Source organism: Notothenia rossii, assembly GCF_949606895.1.
Source record: "Notothenia rossii genome assembly, contig: scaffold_111, whole genome shotgun sequence".
Lineage (NCBI taxonomy): Eukaryota > Metazoa > Chordata > Actinopteri > Perciformes > Nototheniidae > Notothenia > Notothenia rossii.
Genome location: NW_027639614.1, coordinates 115,564 through 138,201, shown reverse-complemented (window position 1 = coordinate 138,201; position 22,638 = coordinate 115,564). Strand labels below are relative to the sequence as shown.

Below are 22,638 nucleotides of genomic sequence, written 5' to 3'. Positions count from 1 at the left end.
GTTGCCTAAAAGCATGGAGACGTACATTCAGACATACAGAGGTCATTGTGAGGGTCTTGCACCGACAGTAAAACGGAAAGAGAATTGTATGTCCAATGTCAGCCGGATAAAGAACTTCATAGTATTCATGGCCCATGGTTTTGACCGGCTGTCAGACTGGCTGTTTCTAAAAGACACAAAGAGGGTCCGTGGCTGGAGCAAGTATATTTCAGAGTCGGGCCGGACAGTCACAACATCGCTGTTGTTCCTGAAGACTGTGAACCATTTCCTGAGGTACTTGTCTGCATCAAAGCTCCGGGGGTGCAGGCTCACCCAGTCTGATATGACCCACATCATCAGAGAGGTGAAAGCCAACATTAACGATTTGAAAAAGTCTGTCACTCTCCACCAGTTTAAGGTGAAGAGGGACAAGCTGGATCGTCTGCCGAGCCAGGCGGAGCTTCTCGCCGCCATGGCGGCCGCTGAGAAGCGCATCCCTGATCTCCTTGACCTGATGGCTAGCAATCCGACCACAATCACCCAGTACCTGCTATATGGCTATCTAACCCTCCATTGGAGCCTCCTGTATGGCCACCGTCCGGGTGTGTATGCAAACATGACCAACACGGAGGTCTTTGAGGCGGACAGAAGGGGCACTGCTGAGGGCTACATCATCCACGTGCAGGATCACAAGACTGCCAAGACATTTGGTGAAGCACAGCTGGTGCTTACAATAAAGGAGTTTAGCTGGGTCATGCGGTGGATGGGGATAAAAGAGGGCTTGTCGGGTCCTCAGAATGAATTCTTCCTTTTCACATCGGGGAAGCAGGCTTCCAAGAACCTGAACGCTCACTTGAAGAGGGCTTGGGCTGATGCTGGGCTAGAAACAGCCGTCACCTTCACCATCTTGCGCACTGCCCTGGCTGACAATATCAAGCATCACCAAGATCCAGAAAGCAGGTCGATTCTGGCTAGGTTTATGTGCCACGACGTAAGCACTGCAGACCGGTTCTACGCGAATACGCCTGGAATAAAGGAGGCATTGAAGATCCGCTCCATGTTCAGGGCGGCGGCAGCAGCTGCAGCAGCATCATCATCAGAAGGAGGTCTACCACCGTCAGCTACCTCCGAAGAGGATTCAGGGGCGGAGAGCAGCGATACCTCTTCTTCAGGACCGATTGGTACTCCTGATGAGGGGAAAGGGGCCGTGGACTCAACCTTTTTTCCCCGGTGCACTGTACAAGTTAGACGGCTAATATGGCCCCAAGGCCCCTGTTAATCATGTTGTTATTATGTTTATTTTGTATACTGTTTTTGTAAAATTGGTGTGATAATTAAATAAAAAATAAAAAAAAAACATTAGTATAACCTTGAAGGTTCCCAGGGGCAAATACAGTGCCTGTCATTTTGCAGGATATAATTTAACATGTAACCTCTCCTGGAAATGGACATACTCTGTGCATTTCCAGGAGAGGTTCCATGTTAAATTATATCCTGCAATATCCTCCAAAGAAGGGGTGGTAGTGTCATGAATAAGGCCGAATATGTATGCCGATGTGCGGACGGTAAAGCACCGCAAAATCCACCCCTTTAGGGTAACCAGGGGCATGAAGTTCTGTAGGGTGTGAACATCTGGGTTTAGTCCGAGTGAGGAGTGCTCGAGCGTGGGAGGATGTGTAAGGCAGAGGAGGGTAACAAAAGGTGTGTGCAGGAGCAGGGAGAAAAGAGAAAATAAAAAGACACAAAGTGTTCCACCTTCCAGCAGCAGCAGCAGCGGGCCCGCTCTGTCCGTGGTGCTGAACACCTGCCTGTCTATGTGGAGTACAAAAACAAACAAAGACAAACACCTTTAAGGTCACCAGGGGCGTGAGGTTCTGGTTCTGGCGGTGTGCATGGAGGGGTTTAGTCCGAGTGAGGAGTGCTCGAGCGTGGGAGGATGTGTAAGGCAGAGGAGGGGAACAAAAAAAAACGAATACAAATAAGTTAAAGTGTGAACCTCCAGCAGGGCAGGTGCTGCTGCTGCTGCTGCTGCTGCTGCTGCTGTGAAGGAGGACGAATATTGATGCTTGTGTTCGGACGGTAAAGCACCGCAAAATCCACCCCCCCTTAAAGGTGACCAGGGGCATGAGATTCTGCAGGGTGTGAACATCTGGGTTTAGTCCGTGGGGGAGTGCTTAAGTCCGGGGGCCCGGGGTCTCACGGTGCACGAGGTTATGGAAGTGCAGCAGGGCAGGTGCTGCTGCTGCTGCTGCTGCTGCTGCTGCTGCTGCTGCTGCTGTGAAGGAGGACGAATATTGATGCTTGTGTTCGGACGGTAAAGCACCGCAAAATCCACCCCCCCTTAAAGGTGACCAGGGGCATGAGATTCTGCAGGGTGTGAACATCTGGGTTTAGTCCGTGGGGGAGTGCTTAAGTCCGGGGGCCCGGGGTCTCACGGTGCACAAGGTTATGGAAGTGCCACTGTTGCCGGAGGTCCTTAGTCCGTCCTTTGGGGCTCTGTCAGGGGCTACAGAGAGGTGGTTTTCCCGGTCCCTCTCCTGGAGGTATGAAATAACCTGAGCTCCATGTGAGGGAGCCGTGCTGGAGCTGCTTAGTCCGTCCTTTGGTGGTCTTTGAGGGGCTAATGAGAGGTGTTTTCCCCGGTCTATTTGATGGAAGTCTGACACGAGCAGAGTGTGCATGCTTTGAAACTAATCCACCCACACTTAGCATGCTATTTTAGGGTATAAATCGTACCTTGTCACCATGTACTGTGCTCCCTGGGACGACGCGCCCTCCTGTGGGGACACATGAGAACTGCACTCAAATCACTTTGTGCTTTTTAAACAGTTTAACATATTTTTTTCCACATTTAAAAAACGCTTTCTGCCCTGGAAATCATTTCTAATCATTATTACCGTTATGGAGGGGCTGCAGGAACACTTTCCCCGCCTTGCAAACATTTATTCCTGGTTCAAATAATCAATTTGTTCCGCCTGCTTTGCGTCAGCACCTCTGCGGCTGTCGGATTAACACAGATGAATGCACTTTTAACACTCACGCAGCCAGAATTCCTGCTCTTTTCCTGGGTTACAAAGTGAGGTGACGCAGCCTGTCCTCTGAGTCTCCCCGCCTCTCATAGACTTATTTCTGGGTAAAAAAAGCCATGTGCTCCGCCCCCTGGATCTCTGCATGTGTGTGTGTGCCTGTGAGTCTGTGGCTACTGTCCACATGCCCGCATTAGGAGGCACTATTTTCGGATACATTTTCTCATTTTCACCACTTTTCATGTTTTTATTATGTATATTGTTATATTATTATTATTATTATTATTGTATATATGTATACTGTGTATACTGTTTTTGTAAAAATCATGTGATTATTAAATAAATAATAAAAAAAGAATATAACCTTGAAGTTTCCCAGGGGCAAATACAGTGCCAGGTGTCAGACTATTTAAACAATGTTTACCCAGGATTCCGACACCTTCCCTGGCTTGTAAAATGCGGTGATGCGCCCTGGAGGTATCAGAGTATTTTAAACAACTTTTCCCCGCCTTTCAAACACTTTTTCCTGGCTTATAGCCTGTCATTTTGCAGGATATAATTTAACATGGAACCTCTCCCAGGGGCAAATACAGTGCCAGGTGTCAGACTATTTAAACAATGTTTACCCAGGATTCCGACACCTTCCCTGGCTTGTAAAATGCGGTGATGCGCCCTGGAGGTATCAGAGTATTTTAAACAACTTTTCCCCGCCTTTCAAACACTTTTTCCTGGCTTATAGCCTGTCATTTTGCAGGATATAATTTAACATGGAACCTCTCCTGGAAATGGACATACTCTGCGCATTTCCAGGAGAGGTTCCATGTTAAATTATATCCTGCAAAATGACAGGCAACAACTCTCTTCCAGACGTTTAAAAACACTTTTCCGACTATTTTAAACAACTTTTCCCCGCCTTTCAAACACTTTTTCCTGGCTTATAGCCTGTCATTTTGCAGGATATAATTTAACATGGAACCTCTCCTGGAAATGGACATACTCTGCGCATTTCCAGGAGAGGTTCCATGTTAAATTATATCCTGCAAAATGACAGGCAACAACTCTCTTCCAGACGTTTAAAAACACTTTTCCGACTATTTTAAACAACTTTTCCCCGCCTTTCAAACACTTTTTCCTGGCTTATAGCCTGTCATTTTGCAGGATATAATTTAACATGGAACCTCTCCTGGAAATGGACATACTCTGCGCATTTCCAGGAGAGGTTCCATGTTAAATTATATCCTGCAAAATGACAGGCAACAACTCTCTTCCAGACGTTTAAAAACACTTTTCCGACTATTTTAAACAACTTTTCCCCGCCTTTCAAACACTTTTTCCTGGCTTATAGCCTGTCATTTTGCAGGATATAATTTAACATGGAACCTCTCCTGGAAATGGACATATTCTGTGCATTTCCAGGAGAGGTTACATGTTAAATGATATCCTGCAAAATGACAGGCTACAACTCTCTTCCAGACGTTTAAAAACACTTTTCCGACTATTTTAAACAACTTTTCCCCGCCTTTCAAACACTTTTTCCTGGCTTATAGCCTGTCATTTTGCAGGATATAATTTAACATGGAACCTCTCCTGGAAATGGACATACTCTGCGCATTTCCAGGAGAGGTTCCATGTTAAATTATATCCTGCAAAATGACAGGCAACAACTCTCTTCCAGACGTTTAAAAACACTTTTCCGACTATTTTAAACAACTTTTCCCCGCCTTTCAAACACTTTTTCCTGGCTTATAGCCTGTCATTTTGCAGGATATAATTTAACATGGAACCTCTCCTGGAAATGGACATATTCTGTGCATTTCCAGGAGAGGTTACATGTTAAATGATATCCTGCAAAATGACAGGCTACAACTCTCTTCCAGACGTTTAAAAACACTTTCCCCGACCATTTAAACATTATTTATGGCTTGTAAAGTGCGGTGATGAGCCCTGACAGTATCAGACTATTTAAAGGGTTACCAGGAGCATGAGAATATCCTCCACAGAAGGGGTGGTGGTGCCGTGAATAAGGCCGAATATGGATACCGATGTGCCGACGGTAAAGCACCGCAAAATCCACCCCCTTTAGGTTAACCAGGGGCATGGAGTTCTGTAGGGTGTGAACATCTGGGTTTAGTCCGTGGGGGAGTGCTTAAGTCCGGGAGTCCGGGGACTCACGGTGTGCAAGGTTATGGAGGTGCCCATGTCAGGGACACATGCTGGAGGTCTGTGGTCCGTCCTTTGGGGGTCTTGGAGGGGCCACAGAGAGGAGATTTCCCCGGTCTCTGTCCTGGATGAGTGAAATAAACAGAGTCTCCATGTCAGGGACACATGCTGGAGGTCTCTCTCCCGAGAGTGGACGTCCATTGCCTGTAAATTGGTCTAACATTAGGTCTGTCACTTTGGCTAACCGCACCACTGTCTGTCGTCTCCCGCAAGTGGACATCCATTGTCACTTTGGCTAACCGCACCACTGTCTGTCGTCTCCCGCAAGTGGACATCCATTGCACCTAAATAGGGTTAGGGAATGTTCCGGTATTTGGACAACATTAACATGGGATCACTCCGGTCAATGTACGTACTTCGTCTCACTGGAATATTAATGGCCAGATTGAATATAAAATCGACCCAAATTCTCCGGTCAATGACAGGAGAGTTTTGAAAGTGACAAAACACTGTTCCACACATTTAAAAACACTTAATCAATGTTTACCCAGGATCCATGCACCTTTCCTGGCTTGTAAAATGTGGTGATGCGCCCTGGAGGTAGCGGGTAGGCTCTGTGCGTGGTGCTGAACCCCAGCCTGTCTTTGTGGAATACAAAAACAAACAAAGACAAACACCTTTAAGGTCACCAGGGTCGTGAGGTTCTGGTTCTGGCGGTGTGCATGGAGGGGTTTAGTCCGAGTGAGGAGTGCTCGAGCGTGGGAGGATGTGTAAGGCAGAGGAGGGGAACAAAAGGTGTGTGCAGGAGCAGGGAGAAAAGAGAAAATAAAAAGACTCAAAGTGTTCCACCTTCCAGCAGCAGCAGCAGCAGCAGCGGGCCCGCGGTGCTGAACACCTGCCTGTCTATGTGGAGTACAAAAACAAACAAAGACAAACACCTTTAAGGTCACCAGGGTCGTGAGGTTCTGGTTCTGGCGGTGTGCATGGAGGGGTTTGACCTGGCTCCCCGACACAATGCACATAGTCTGGAGCAGCGGAGCAGCGGCTGGGCCGTGTTCCCCCTTCTGTCCATTTGCCTATCAGTTTGTTAACGAAGTGGACAGAGGCTGTTTTTTGCCCCTAAAAGTGACTTTTAATGGTGTTTTTTGTATTTAAATGATGGGTTTTATATTTCTCCAGGGTCCCCGACACAATGAAACTAGTCTGGAGCTCGCTGGGGTCCCGCAAAATGCTTTAATCACGATTTTGTCCTTTTCCCCATCACTTTGTTAACGAAGTGGACAGAGGCTGTTTTTTGCCCCTAAAAGTGACTTTTAATGGTGTTTTTGGCATTTAAATGATGGGTCTTATCATTATCCAGGGTCCCCGACACAATGAAACTAGTCTGGAGCTCGCTGGGGTCCCGCAAAATGCTTTAATCACGATTTTGTCCTTTTCCCCATCACTTTGTTAACGAAGTGGACAGAGGCTGTTTTTTGCCCTAAAAGTGACTTTTAATGGTGTTTTTGGCATTTAAATGATGTGTTTTATCATTATCCAGGGTCCCCGACACAATGAAACTAGTCTGGAGCTCGCTGGGGTCCCGCAAAATGCTTTAATCACGATTTGGTCCATTTCCCCATCAGTTTGTTAACGAAGTGGACAGAGGCTGTTTTTTGCCCCTAAAAGTGACTTTTAATGGTGTTTTTTGTATTTAAATGATGTGTTTTATCTTTCTCCAGGGTCCCCGACGCAATGCACATAGTCTGGAGCTCGCTGGGGTCCCGCAAAATGCTTTAATCACGATTTTGTCCTTTTCCCCATCACTTTGTTAACGAAGTGGACAGAGGCTGTTTTTTGCCCCTAAAAGTGACTTTTAATGGTGTTTTTGGCATTTAAATGATGTGTTTTATCATTATCCAGGGTCCCCGACACAATGAAACTAGTCTGGAGCTCGCTGGGGTCCCGCAAAATGCTTTAATCACGATTTTGTCCTTTTCCCCATCACTTTGTTAACGAAGTGGACAGAGGCTGTTTTTTGCCCCTAAAAGTGACTTTTAATGGTGTTTTTTGTATTTAAATGATGTGTTTTATCATTATCCAGGGTCCCCGACGCAATGCACATAGTCTGGAGCTCGCTGGGGTCCCGCAAAATGCTTTAATCACGATTTTGTCCTTTTCCCCATCACTTTGTTAACGAAGTGGACAGAGGCTGTTTTTTGCCCCTAAAAGTGACTTTTAATGGTGTTTTTTGTATTTAAATGATGTGTTTTATCATTATCCAGGGTCCCCGACGCAATGCACATAGTCTGGAGCTCGCTGGGGTCCCGCAAAATGCTTTAATCACGATTTTGTCCTTTTCCCCATCACTTTGTTAACGAAGTGGACAGAGGCTGTTTTTTGCCCCTAAAAGTGACTTTTAATGGTGTTTTTGGCATTTAAATGATGGGTCTTATCATTATCCAGGGTCCCCGACACAATGAAACTAGTCTGGAGCTCGCTGGGGTCCCGCAAAATGCTTTAATCACGATTTTGTCCTTTTCCCCATCACTTTGTTAACGAAGTGGACAGAGGCTGTTTTTTGCCCCTAAAAGTGACTTTTAATGGTGTTTTTGGCATTTAAATGATGGGTCTTATCATTATCCAGGGTCCCCGACACAATGAAACTAGTCTGGAGCTCGCTGGGGTCCCGCAAAATGCTTTAATCACGATTTTGTCCTTTTCCCCATCACTTTGTTAACGAAGTGGACAGAGGCTGTTTTTTGCCCCTAAAAGTGACTTTTAATGGTGTTTTTGGCATTTAAATGATGGGTCTTATCATTATCCAGGGTCCCCGACACAATGAAACTAGTCTGGAGCTCGCTGGGGTCCCGCGAAATGCTTTAATCACGATTTGGTCCTTTTCCCCATCACTTTGTTAACGAAGTGGACAGAGGCTGTTTTTTGCCCCTAAAAGTGACTTTTAATGGTGTTTTTGGCATTTAAATGATGGGTCTTATCATTATCCAGGGTCCCCGACACAATGAAACTAGTCTGGAGCTCGCTGGGGTCCCGCAAAATGCTTTAATCACGATTTTGTCCTTTTCCCCATCACTTTGTTAACGAAGTGGACAGAGGCTGTTTTTTGCCCTAAAAGTGACTTTTAATGGTGTTTTTGGCATTTAAATGATGGGTCTTATCATTATCCAGGGTCCCCGACACAATGAAACTAGTCTGGAGATCGCTGGGGTCCCGCAAAATGCTTTAATCACGATTTTGTCCTTTTCCCCATCACTTTGTTAACGAAGTGGACAGAGGCTGTTTTTTGCCCCTAAAAGTGACTTTTAATGGTGTTTTTGGCATTTAAATGATGGGTCTTATAATTATCCAGGGTCCCCGACACAATGAAACTAGTCTGGAGCTCGCTGGGGTCCCGCAAAATGCTTTAATCACGATTTTGTCCTTTTCCCCATCACTTTGTTAACGAAGTGGACAGAGGCTGTTTTTTGCCCCTAAAAGTGACTTTTAATGGTGTTTTTGGCATTTAAATGATGGGTCTTATCATTATCCAGGGTCCCCGACACAATGAAACTAGTCTGGAGCTCGCTGGGGTCCCGCAAAATGCTTTAATCACGATTTTGTCCTTTTCCCCATCACTTTGTTAACGAAGTGGACAGAGGCTGTTTTTTGCCCCTAAAAGTGACTTTTAATGGTGTTTTTGGCATTTAAATGATGGGTCTTATCATTATCCAGGGTCCCCGACACAATGAAACTAGTCTGGAGCTCGCTGGGGTCCCGCAAAATGCTTTAATCACGATTTGGTCCATTTCCCCATCAGTTTGTTAACGAAGTGGACAGAGGCTGTTTTTTGCCCCTAAAAGTGACTTTTAATGGTGTTTTTTGTATTTAAATGATGTGTTTTATCTTTCTCCAGGGTCCCCGACGCAATGTACATAGTCTGGAGCTCGCTGGGGTCCCGCAAAATGCTTTAATCACGATTTTGTCCTTTTCCCCATCACTTTGTTAACGAAGTGGACAGAGGCTGTTTTTTGCCCCTAAAAGTGACTTTTAATGGTGTTTTTTGTATTTAAATGATGTGTTTTATCTTTCTCCAGGGTCCCCGACGCAATGCACATAGTCTGGAGCTCGCTGGGGTCCCGCAAAATGCTTTAATCACGATTTTGTCCTTTTCCCCATCACTTTGTTAACGAAGTGGACAGAGGCTGTTTTTTGCCCCTAAAAGTGACTTTTAATGGTGTTTTTGGCATTTAAATGATGTGTTTTATCATTCTCCAGGGTCCCCGACACAATGCACATAGTCTGGAGCTCGCTGGGGTCCCGGAAATGCTTTAATCACGATTTTGTCCTTTTCCCCATCACTTTGTTAACGAAGTGGACAGAGGCTGTTTTTTGCCCCTAAAAGTGACTTTTAATGGTGTTTTTGGCATTTAAATGATGGGTTTTATATTTCTCCAGGGTCCCCGACACAATGAAACTAGTCTGGAGCTCGCTGGGGTCCCGCAAAATGCTTTAATCACGATTTTGTCCTTTTCCCCATCACTTTGTTAACGAAGTGGACAGAGGCTGTTTTTTGCCCCTAAAAGTGACTTTTAATGGTGTTTTTTGTATTTAAATGATGTGTTTTATCTTTCTCCAGGGTCCCCGACGCAATGCACATAGTCTGGAGCTCGCTGGGGTCCCGCAAATGCTTTAATCAGGCGTTTTAACACTTTTCCCCACGAAAATGATTTTTAATTATTTTTTGGGGGCTATATAAATCAAATTCCGGTTAATGCCGAGCACAATTGTACCTTTTACTATTTTAATGTATTTGCATGATATATCTTTGGGCGATAGAAGCGACATATTTGGATGACTTTGTCAGTTTATGGAGCTTATCCCACAAATCCCGGATGATCCGGGCCAAATTTGGGAGCTCATAGGCAGCCTGCCATAGGCCCCCACCCGTGGAATGAAAAAAAAATGAAAGAAAACGGTCAATTATATGTTAAAATAATCAAAAAATGAACTTTTAAAATTACATGGGAGAGGGGATCTGAAAAATTGGAGAAGGGGAAAAGTGTTCGGCGCTTCGGGACGAAGCGCCGAACACTTTTCCCCTACCCCGTTGCAAGGTACAACGGAGAGGGGAATCCAGACTTCCCCTCCTCCGTTGTAAAAAACCGTTCATGTTTTACAAGCTACCTTCTGCACGAAATCGGAAACCCGGTTTTTGAGAGGACTCAGAAAAAAAACGGCTGTGTAACTTCATGGAGGAATTCATCCGCTGTATGTGCACTTTGGCTCGGATACATTTTGTTGCCTGGAGACCCCCCAGCATGGTTCTTACCAAACTTAAAGTTTTTGAACTGGGCTCTGGAGGAAGGTAAGGGGAGTTGACAGGGGACTCAATCCGCCTCATGAGGCACTATTTTCGGATACATTTCAACACTTTTTGCCCTTTTTGATGGTTCTCCAAAAAATAACTCTGACTTTTTCAGAGTGTGGAGGAAGGTGAGGGGAGTTGACAGGGGACTTTATCCGCCTTATGGGGCACTATTCTCGGATACATTTCAACACTTTTAGCCCTTTTTGATGGTTCTCCAAAAAATAACTCTGACTTTTTCAGAGTGTGGAGGAAGGTGAGGGGAGTTGACAGGGGACTTTATCCGCCTTATGGGGCACTATTCTCGGATACATTTCAACACTTTTAGCCCTTTTTGATGGTTCTCCAAAAAATAACTCTGACTTTTTCAGAGTGTGGAGGAAGGTGAGGGGAGTTGACAGGGGACTTTATCCGCCTTATGGGGCACTATTCCCGGATACATTTCAACACTTTTAGCCCTTTTTGATGGTTCTCCAAAAAATAACTCTGACTTTTTCAGAGTGTGGAGGAAGGTGAGGGGAGTTGACAGGGGACTTTACCCGCCTTATGGGGCACTATTCCCGGATACATTTCAACACTTTTAGCCCTTTTTGATGGTTCTCCAAAAAATAACTCTGACTTTTTCAGAGTGTGGAGGAAGGTGAGGGGAGTTGACAGGGGACTTTACCCGCCTTATGGGGCACTATTCCCGGATACATTTCAACACTTTTAGCCCTTTTTGATGGTTCTCCAAAAAATAACTCTGACTTTTTCAGAGTGTGGAGGAAGGTGAGGGGAGTTGACAGGGGACTTTACCCGCCTTATGGGGCACTATTCCCGGATACATTTCAACACTTTTAGCCCTTTTTGATGGTTCTCCAAAAAATAACTCTGACTTTTTCAGAGTGTGGAGGAAGGTGAGGGGAGTTGACAGGGGACTTTACCCGCCTTATGGGGCACTATTCCCGGATACATTTCAACACTTTTAGCCCTTTTTGATGGTTCTCCAAAAAATAACTCTGACTTTTTCAGAGTGTGGAGGAAGGTGAGGGGAGTTGACAGGGGACTTTACCCGCCTTATGGGGCACTATTCCCGGATACATTTCAACACTTTTAGCCCTTTTTGATGGTTCTCCAAAAAATAACTCTGACTTTTTCAGAGTTTGGAGGAAGGTGAGGGGAGTTGACAGGGGACTTTACCCGCCTTATGGGGCACTATTCCCGGATACATTTCAACACTTTTAGCCCTTTTTGATGGTTCTCCAAAAAATAACTCTGACTTTTTCAGAGTGTGGAGGAAGGTGAGGGGAGTTGACAGGGGACTTTACCCGCCTTATGGGGCACTATTCCCGGATACATTTCAACACTTTTAGCCCTTTTTGATGGTTCTCCAAAAAATAACTCTGACTTTTTCAGAGTGTGGAGGAAGGTGAGGGGAGTTGACAGGGGACTTTACCCGCCTTATGGGGCACTATTCCCGGATACATTTCAACACTTTTAGCCCTTTTTGATGGTTCTCCAAAAAATAACTCTGACTTTTTCAGAGTGTGGAGGAAGGTGAGGGGAGTTGACAGGGGACTTTACCCGCCTTATGGGGCACTATTCCCGGATACATTTCAACACTTTTAGCCCTTTTTGATGGTTCTCCAAAAAATAACTCTGACTTTTTCAGAGTGTGGAGGAAGGTGAGGGGAGTTGACAGGGGACTTTACCCGCCTTATGGGGCACTATTCCCGGATACATTTCAACACTTTTAGCCCTTTTTGATGGTTCTCCAAAAAATAACTCTGACTTTTTCAGAGTGTGGAGGAAGGTGAGGGGAGTTGACAGGGGACTTTACCCGCCTTATGGGGCACTATTCCCGGATACATTTCAACACTTTTAGCCCTTTTTGATGGTTCTCCAAAAAGACAAGTTAGTCTTTTTTCTTCCCCCTTCCTCTTCTGATTTCTCACTGATCGAATGGCAAACGCGACCCGCCATCGGAGGGCCTCCGCCGGCCCGGCCTCGTGCCGGTGCTCTGGCGGTCGGTTCCTCCGAACTGCGGGTTCGACTCTGATGGCCGGGAGGGACGGGGGAAACGTCGGGGGGGTCTGCTGGAGGCTCCTGCTGGAGTCTTGCGTTCACTGGGACCTGGCTCGAAAAACTCGAAACCCTGACTCCAGTGCGGTGTTGCGGCCATGCGCCTCCGGGTACCAGACTCCCCTGCCTCCTCCGTGTTGCGTGGGCTGCGTGGGGGTAACCCTGCGTGTCCGTTACCCTGCGTGTCTCTTACCTCCCAGGCCGACCGATATGAAGCGTTTCCAAGACGAACCGTCTGACTCAGGGGTCCCACCACAGGTTCCGTAGCGGGGTGGAAGTTCCACCTCCCCTCTTTGCCGCGGAATGCAAAACAAACACCTGTTTCTCTCATCCTCCACTGTGGCATAGCGGCCTTAGTCGGCTGCGGCATTCAGCAATTGGCCTTGCTCCGGGCACAGGACCCTACTTCATCAAACTACCTATTTGATCCTGCGTAACAACCACATATATGCTTGTCTGCAAAGACATTGATCGAATGGCAAACGTGACCCGCCATCGGAAGGCCTCCGCCGGCCCGGCTTCGTGCCGGTGCTCTGGCGGTCGGTTCTTCCAAACTGCGGGTTTGACTCTGCTCCTGGGAGCACATATGCTTGTCTGCAAAGAGGGACATGCCTGGTCCCGCCCAGGTGTTCTTCTACGGCTAGTGTCCAGCCAGCTGCGGTATCATCAACTTTGACCCGCCATCGGAGGGCCTCCTCCCCGGGTCCAGCTTCCGGTGCTAGGCGGTCGGTTCCTCCAAACTGTGTGATTGACTCTGCTCCTGGGAGCACATATGCTTGTCTGCAAAGAGGGACATGCCTGGTCCCGCCCAGGTGTTCTTCTACGGCTAGTGTCCAGCCAGCTGCGGTATCATCAACTTTGACCCGCCATCGGAGGGCCTCCTCCCCGGGTCCAGCTTCCGGTGCTAGGCGGTCGGTTCCTCCAAACTGTGTGATTGACTCTGCTCCTGGGAGCACATATGCTTGTCTGCAAAGAGGGACATGCCTGGTCCCGCCCAGGTGTTCTTCTACGGCTAGTGTCCAGCCAGCTGCGGTATCATCAACTTTGACCCGCCATCGGAGGGCCTCCTCCCCGGGTCCAGCTTCCGGTGCTAGGCGGTCGGTTCCTCCAAACTGTGTGATTGACTCTGCTCCTGGGAGCACATATGCTTGTCTGCAAAGAGGGACATGCCTGGTCCCGCCCAGGTGTTCTTCTACGGCTAGTGTCCAGCCAGCTGCGGTATCATCAACTTTGACCCGCCATCGGAGGGCCTCCTCCCCGGGTCCAGCTTCCGGTGCTTGGCGGTCGGTTCATCCAAACTACGGGTAATCCTGGAGCGGACATAAACAAAGAATGATATTTTACAGGACATGATGGATATGTGTTTTTTCCAGGCTTTTTGGAAATAAACCAAATGTGATTTTGCAGTGCATGATATAGCTCATTTTACCCATGTGATGTTGTGCAGTACATTACTGAGCTCATTTAACGATATTGGTCTACCAGGTGAAGTGGGATGCTGCCATTTCCCAACTGGTCTCCGGAGGAATATAAGGAGAGTTGACAGGGGACTCTGCCCAGTGCTCATGAACCAAATGAGGGGTGTGTTAGAGGGGAAAGGCTCTGGCTGTTTCTGCAGCCTCTGCATCTACCTTCTCTCCCCACCCCGATACCAGCGCGTGCCTGCTGTAAAAGGCAGGTGCACGGGCTCTCACTTCCACTAACTCTGAGCCTGGCTCCCGAGCAGCACGTTCTCCCCGGCAGTCCGCCAGCAGATGAAAAACACCCACCTCTCCGCCTCTTCCGAGGGACGAGGGAACCGCGCGGGGGGGTCTGCTGGAGGTTCCTGCCGGGTGCTCCGTACTGCGTTTCACCGGGACCTGGCTCGAAAAACTCGGAACTCTGACTCCAGTGCGGTGTGGCGGTCTCGCCCTGGCCGTCCACCGTGCGCCTCCGGGTACCTGACTCCCCTGCCTCCTCCGGGGGCAGGTGCGAGGGGTTCAATGCCTCCTCCCCCCGCTGCGGCGAAAGCCGGAGCGGGACGGAGCGCCCGGAGGTACTGTTACCCCCACGTTTTGTACCCAAAACTGTCTTGTGAGTTCGTGGCAGAACCATGAAACAAAAAACAATCAATGTATCGGACCCATCGCCAGTCGCGTTGGTGCGGAGGTGGGACCATTTTAACCAGGTGGTAACCCAAGTCCTCCCCTTGGTCCGTGTTCCCTGCATTGAAGCATCGGACCCATGGTTGCAATCAGCAGTTGGCTAACGCATATAAACGGAGAAACAGAAAACCATTTAAATATAATTCATTGTGTGTGTTTTTGGAAGGATGTTGACCGAATGCCCGGTGTGCAGCCTCCGCTATCTGGCTTTGAATAAGCACCTTAAGCACAAACATGCAGTGCGGAACCTGGATGAAAGAGGCATCATTCTTAAAATGGCCAGTGGTAGAATAAATGTTCGGACCAAACCCTGTCCCATCACAGGGTGTTCGTATGCTGGGAGGAAACTACACCGTCATGTAACTCGTGACCACCCTGAGTTCTCCCGAGATGAGGCACATCAGGTCATGGCAAGGCTGAAGCATAGTGTGGCCCTGCAGTTGCTCCATGACCTCCGAGAGACTAATCCCATCATTGGAATGGCTACATCATTGGATATAGACAATGAGGAGGAATACCCGGTGCACCCTCCACCCTTCTCCCCACATACCGAGTGTGACGAAGAGGACTGCATGCAGGTGAGGCTGGACAATGTGGCATTGAGGGCTCAGAAGGATGCCCTCATTGATGAGGTGAAGACCCTGCGCTCCAGGCTAAAACAGGGTCTAAAACCCAGGAAGCAGAATGCCACTGCTGCTCTGCTTGAGGAAGACGAAGAATGTATACGATTTAAGGGCGTAGCAATCCCAAGTACCCCCGACATGAACTCAGTAGCCTCCGGCAGCAATACCCCTCTCAAGACCCCGGTGAAGACTGTCATGCGGTCCATAGAAGCCTCTGCGAGTGAGACCCCCCTCAAGTCTGTGATGCGGTCCCCAGAAGCCTCCGGAAGCAAGACCCCGGTGAAGACTGTCATGCGGTCCGACAAAGCCTCCGGTAGTGAGACCCCGGTGAACACTGTCATGCGGTCCCCAGAAGCCTCCGGAAGCAAGACCCCGGTGAAGACTGTCATGCGGTCCAACAAAGCCTCCGGTAGAGAGACCCCTCTCAAGTCTGTGATGCGGTCCCCAGAAGCCTCCGGAAGCAAGACCCCAGTGAAGACTGTCATGTGGTCCCCAGAAGCCTCCGGTAGTGAGACCCCAGTGAAGACTGTCATGCGGTCCATAGAAGCCTCTGCGAGTGAGATCCCTCTCAAGTCTGTGATGCGGTCCCCAGAAGCCTCCGGAAGCAAGACCCCGATGCAGACTGTCATGCGGTCCGTAGAAGCCTCCTGTAGTGAGACCCCTGTATGCCAGAAGACCTGTGCGTCTGTCTCCAATAAGCTGAAAGCTAATCTGGCTAAGGACTGGCCCTCTTCCCAAAATCAATGGTGCACTGGGAAGGGACTGCGGAATACCATGCGTGAAATCACGTTGCCTAAAAGCATGGAGACGTACATTCAGACATACAGAGGTCATTGTGAGGGTCTTGCACCGACAGTAAAACGGAAAGAGAATTGTATGTCCAATGTCAGCCGGATAAAGAACTTCATAGTATTCATGGCCCATGGTTTTGACCGGCTGTCAGACTGGCTGTTTCTAAAAGACACAAAGAGGGTCCGTGGCTGGAGCAAGTATATTTCAGAGTCGGGCCGGACAGTCACAACATCGCTGTTGTTCCTGAAGACTGTGAACCATTTCCTGAGGTACTTGTCTGCATCAAAGCTCCGGGGGTGCAGGCTCACCCAGTCTGATATGACCAACATCATCAGAGAGGTGAAAGCCAACATTAACGATTTGAAAAAGTCTGTCACTCTCCACCAGTTTAAGGTGAAGAGGGACAAGCTGGATCGTCTGCCGAGCCAGGCGGAGCTTCTCGCCGCCATGGCGGCCGCTGAGAAGCGCATCCCTGATCTCCTTGACCTGATGGCTAGCAATCCGACCACAATCACCCAGTACCTGCTATATGGCTATCTAACCCTCCATTGGAGCCTCCTGTATGGCCACCGTCCGGGTGTGTATGCAAACATGACCAACACGGAGGTCTTTGAGGCGGACAGAAGGGGCACTGCTGAGGGCTACATCATCCACGTGCAGGATCACAAGACTGCCAAGACCTTTGGTGAAGCACAGCTGGTGCTTACAATAAAGGAGTTTAGCTGGGTCATGCGGTGGATGGGGATAAAAGAGGGCTTGTCGGGTCCTCAGAATGAATTCTTCCTTTTCACATCGGGGAAGCAGGCTTCCAAGAACCTGAACGCTCACTTGAAGAGGGCTTGGGCTGATGCTGGGCTAGAAACAGCCGTCACCTTCACCATCTTGCGCACTGCCCTGGCTGACAATATCAAGCATCACCAAGATCCAGAAAGCAGGTCGATTCTGGCTAGGTTTATGTGCCACGACGTAAGCACTGCAGACCGGTTCTACGCGAATACGCCTGGAATAAAGGAGGCATTGAAGATCCGCTCCATGTTCAGGGCGGCGGCAGCAGCTGCAGCAGCATCATCATCAGAAGGAGGTCTACCACCGTCAGCTACCTCCGAAGAGGATTCAGGGGCGGAGAGCAGCGATACCTCTTCTTCAGGACCGATTGGTACTCCTGATGAGGGGAAAGGGGCCGTGGACTCAACCTTTTTTCCCCGGTGCACTGTACAAGTTAGACGGCTAATATGGCCCCAAGGCCCCTGTTAATCATGTTGTTATTATGTTTATTTTGTATACTGTTTTTGTAAAAGTGGTGTGATAATTAAATAAAAAATAAAAAAAAAACATTAGTATAACCTTGAAGGTTCCCAGGGGCAAATACAGTGCCTGTCATTTTGCAGGATATAATTTAACATGTAACCTCTCCTGGAAATGGACATACTCTGTGCATTTCCAGGAGAGGTTCCATGTTAAATTATATCCTGCAATATCCTCCAAAGAAGGGGTGGTAGTGTCATGAATAAGGCCGAATATGTATGCCGATGTGCGGACGGTAAAGCACCGCAAAATCCACCCCTTTAGGGTAACCAGGGGCATGAAGTTCTGTAGGGTGTGAACATCTGGGTTTAGTCCGAGTGAGGAGTGCTCGAGCGTGGGAGGATGTGTAAGGCAGAGGAGGGTAACAAAAGGTGTGTGCAGGAGCAGGGAGAAAAGAGAAAATAAAAAGACTCAAAGTGTTCCACCTTCCAGCAGCAGCAGCAGCGGGCCCGCTCTGTCCGTGGTGCTGAACACCTGCCTGTCTATGTGGAGTACAAAAACAAACAAAGACAAACACCTTTAAGGTCACCAGGGGCGTGAGGTTCTGGTTCTGGCGGTGTGCATGGAGGGGTTTAGTCCGAGTGAGGAGTGCTCGAGCGTGGGAGGATGTGTAAGGCAGAGGAGGGGAACAAAAAAAAACGAATACAAATAAGTTAAAGTGTGAACCTCCAGCAGGGCAGGTGCTGCTGCTGCTGCTGCTGCTGCTGCTGCTGTGAAGGAGGACGAATATTGATGCTTGTGTTCGGACGGTAAAGCACCGCAAAATCCACCCCCCCTTAAAGGTGACCAGGGGCATGAGATTCTGCAGGGTGTGAACATCTGGGTTTAGTCCGTGGGGGAGTGCTTAAGTCCGGGGGCCCGGGGTCTCACGGTGCACGAGGTTATGGAAGTGCAGCAGGGCAGGTGCTGCTGCTGCTGCTGCTGCTGCTGCTGCTGCTGCTGCTGCTGCTGCTGCTGCTGCTGCTGCTGTGAAGGAGGACGAATATTGATGCTTGTGTTCGGACGGTAAAGCACCGCAAAATCCACCCCCCCTTAAAGGTGACCAGGGGCATGAGATTCTGCAGGGTGTGAACATCTGGGTTTAGTCCGTGGGGGAGTGCTTAAGTCCGGGGGCCCGGGGTCTCACGGTGCACGAGGTTATGGAAGTGCCACTGTTGCCGGAGGTCCTTAGTCCGTCCTTTGGGGCTCTGTCAGGGGCTACAGAGAGGTGGTTTTCCCGGTCCCTCTCCTGGAGGTATGAAATAACCTGAGCTCCATGTGAGGGAGCCGTGCTGGAGCTGCTTAGTCCGTCCTTTGGTGGTCTTTGAGGGGCTAATGAGAGGTGTTTTCCCCGGTCTATTTGATGGAAGTCTGACACGAGCAGAGTGTGCATGCTTTGAAACTAATCCACCCACACTTAGCATGCTATTTTAGGGTATAAATCGTACCTTGTCACCATGTACTGTGCTCCCTGGGACGACGCGCCCTCCTGTGGGGACACATGAGAACTGCACTCAAATCACTTTGTGCTTTTTAAACAGTTTAACATATTTTTTTCCACATTTAAAAAACGCTTTCTGCCCTGGAAATCATTTCTAATCATTATTACCGTTATGGAGGGGCTGCAGGAACACTTTCCCCGCCTTGCAAACATTTATTCCTGGTTCAAATAATCAATTTGTTCCGCCTGCTTTGCGTCAGCACCTCTGCGGCTGTCGGATTAACACAGATGAATGCACTTTTAACACTCACGCAGCCAGAATTCCTGCTCTTTTCCTGGGTTACAAAGTGAGGTGACGCAGCCTGTCCTCTGAGTCTCCCCGCCTCTCATAGACTTATTTCTGGGTAAAAAAAGCCATGTGCTCCGCCCCCTGGATCTCTGCATGTGTGTGTGTGCCTGTGAGTCTGTGGCTACTGTCCACATGCCCGCATTAGGAGGCACTATTTTCGGATACATTTTCTCATTTTCACCACTTTTCATGTTTTTATTATGTATATTGTTATATTATTATTATTATTATTATTATTGTATATATGTATACTGTGTATACTGTTTTTGTAAAAATCATGTGATTATTAAATAAATAATAAAACATGAATATAACCTTGAAGTTTCCCAGGGGCAAATACAGTGCCAGGTGTCAGACTATTTAAACAATGTTTACCCAGGATTCCGACACCTTCCCTGGCTTGTAAAATGCGGTGATGCGCCCTGGAGGTATCAGAGTATTTTAAACAACTTTTCCCCGCCTTTCAAACACTTTTTCCTGGCTTATAGCCTGTCATTTTGCAGGATATAATTTAACATGGAACCTCTCCCAGGGGCAAATACAGTGCCAGGTGTCAGACTATTTAAACAATGTTTATCCAGGATTCCGACACCTTCCCTGGCTTGTAAAATGCGGTGATGCGCCCTGGAGGTATCAGAGTATTTTAAACAACTTTTCCCCGCCTTTCAAACACTTTTTCCTGGCTTATAGCCTGTCATTTTGCAGGATATAATTTAACATGGAACCTCTCCCAGGGGCAAATACAGTGCCAGGTGTCAGACTATTTAAACAATGTTTACCCAGGATTCCGACACCTTCCCTGGCTTGTAAAATGCGGTGATGCGCCCTGGAGGTATCAGAGTATTTTAAACAACTTTTCCCCGACTTTCAAACACTTTTTCCTGGCTTATAGCCTGTCATTTTGCAGGATATAATTTAACATGGAACCTCTCCCAGGGGCAAATACAGTGCCAGGTGTCAGACTATTTAAACAATGTTTACCCAGGATTCCGACACCTTCCCTGGCTTGTAAAATGCGGTGATGCGCCCTGGAGGTATCAGAGTATTTTAAACAACTTTTCCCCGCCTTTCAAACACTTTTTCCTGGCTTATAGCCTGTCATTTTGCAGGATATAATTTAACATGGAACCTCTCCCAGGGGCAAATACAGTGCCAGGTGTCAGACTATTTAAACAATGTTTACCCAGGATTCCGACACCTTCCCTGGCTTGTAAAATGCGGTGATGCGCCCTGGAGGTATCAGAGTATTTTAAACAACTTTTCCCCGCCTTTCAAACACTTTTTCCTGGCTTATAGCCTGTCATTTTGCAGGATATAATTTAACATGGAACCTCTCCTGGAAATGGACATACTCTGCGCATTTCCAGGAGAGGTTCCATGTTAAATTATATCCTGCAAAATGACAGGCAACAACTCTCTTCCAGACGTTTAAAAACACTTTTCCGACTATTTTAAACAACTTTTCCCCGCCTTTCAAACACTTGTTCCTGGCTTATAGCCTGTCATTTTGCAGGATATAATTTAACATGGAACCTCTCCTGGAAATGGACATACTCTGCGCATTTCCAGGAGAGGTTCCATGTTAAATGATATCCTGCAAAATGACAGGCAACAACTCTCTTCCAGACGTTTAAAAACACTTTTCCGACTATTTTAAACAACTTTTCCCCGCCTTTCAAACACTTTTTCCTGGCTTATAGCCTGTCATTTTGCAGGATATAATTTAACATGGAACCTCTCCTGGAAATGGACATACTCTGCGCATTTCCAGGAGAGGTTCCATGTTAAATTATATCCTGCAAAATGACAGGCAACAACTCTCTTCCAGACGTTTAAAAACACTTTTCCGACTATTTTAAACAACTTTTCCCCGCCTTTCAAACACTTTTTCCTGGCTTATAGCCTGTCATTTTGCAGGATATAATTTAACATGGAACCTCTCCTGGAAATGGACATATTCTGTGCATTTCCAGGAGAGGTTACATGTTAAATGATATCCTGCAAAATGACAGGCTACAACTCTCTTCCAGACGTTTAAAAACACTTTCCCCGACCATTTAAACATTATTTATGGCTTGTAAAGTGCGGTGATGAGCCCTGACAGTATCAGACTATTTAAAGGGTTACCAGGAGCATGAGAATATCCTCCACAGAAGGGGTGGTGGTGCCGTGAATAAGGCCGAATATGGATACCGATGTGCCGACGGTAAAGCACCGCAAAATCCACCCCCTTTAGGTTAACCAGGGGCATGGAGTTCTGTAGGGTGTGAACATCTGGGTTTAGTCCGTGGGGGAGTGCTTAAGTCCGGGAGTCCGGGGACTCACGGTGTGCAAGGTTATGGAGGTGCCCATGTCAGGGACACATGCTGGAGGTCTGTGGTCCGTCCTTTGGGGGTCTTGGAGGGGCCACAGAGAGGAGATTTCCCCGGTCTCTGTCCTGGATGAGTGAAATAAACAGAGTCTCCATGTCAGGGACACATGCTGGAGGTCTCTCTCCCGAGAGTGGACGTCCATTGCCTGTAAATTGGTCTAACATTAGGTCTGTCACTTTGGCTAACCGCACCACTGTCTGTCGTCTCCCGCAAGTGGACATCCATTGTCACTTTGGCTAACCGCACCACTGTCTGTCGTCTCCCGCAAGTGGACATCCATTGCGCCTAAATAGGGTGAAAATGAAGAAAAGTATCCCAAAATAGTGCCTCATAATGCGGGTAGAGTCCCCTGCCAACTCCCCTTGCATTCCTCCAGACTCAGAAAAAGTCTAAGTCAACTTTTTGGAGAACCATAGAAAACGGGTGAAAATGAAAAATGTATCCCAAAATAGTGCCTCATATTGCGGGTAGAGTCCCCTGCCAACTCCCCTTGCATTCCTCCAGACTCAGAAAAAGTCTAAGTCAACTTTTTGGAGAACCATAGAAAACGGGTGAAAATGAAAAATGTATCCCAAAATAGTGCCTCATAATGCGGGTAGAGTCCCCTGCCAACTCCCCTTGCATTCCTCCAGACTCAGAAAAAGTCTAAGTCAACTTTTTGGAGAACTATAGAAAATGGGTGAAAATTAAAAAATGTATCCCAAAATAGTGCCTCATAATGCGGGTAGAGTCCCCTGCCAACTCCCCTTGCTTTCCTCCAGACTCAGAAAAAGTCTAAGTCAATTTTTTGGAGAACCATAGAAAATGGGTGAAAATGAAAAAATGTATCACAAAATAGTGCCTCATAATGCGGGTAGAGTCCCATCAAACTCCCATTGCATTCCTCCAGACTCAGAAAAAGTCTAAGTCAACTTTTTGGAGAACCATAGAAAATGGCTAAAAGTGTTCAAATGTATCCCAAAATAGTGCCTCATAAGGCAGGTAGAGTCCCATCAAACTCCCCTTGCATTCCTCCAGACTCAGAAAAAGTCTAAGTCAACTTTTTGGAGAACCATAGAAAACG

At 47.6% G+C, this 22,638-nt stretch overlaps 1 protein-coding gene across 2 annotated transcripts; it reads right to left on the bottom strand.

Moving 5' to 3' along the window:
• Positions 1–2,714: 2,714 nt before the first annotated feature.
• Positions 2,715–21,574, bottom strand: LOC307027606 (uncharacterized protein). Of its 2 annotated transcripts, XM_079695889.1 has the most exons (5): positions 21,529–21,574; positions 18,862–18,902; positions 6,015–6,068; positions 5,713–5,807; positions 5,181–5,289 (listed from the first exon to the last, which is right to left on the bottom strand). In XM_079695889.1, exons 1-5 carry the CDS (start codon positions 21,553–21,555, stop codon positions 5,189–5,191), a joined length of 318 nt encoding a protein of 105 aa, XP_079552015.1. In that variant the 5' UTR covers positions 21,556–21,574; the 3' UTR covers positions 5,181–5,188. The 2 variants fall into 2 exon arrangements, 1 of the variants encoding a protein (XP_079552015.1); XR_013804692.1 differs by lacking the exons at positions 5,181–5,289; positions 18,862–18,902; positions 21,529–21,574 and adding an exon at positions 2,715–2,756 and having other exon boundaries at positions 6,015–6,275.
• Between the last annotated feature and the right edge of the window lie 1,064 nt (positions 21,575–22,638).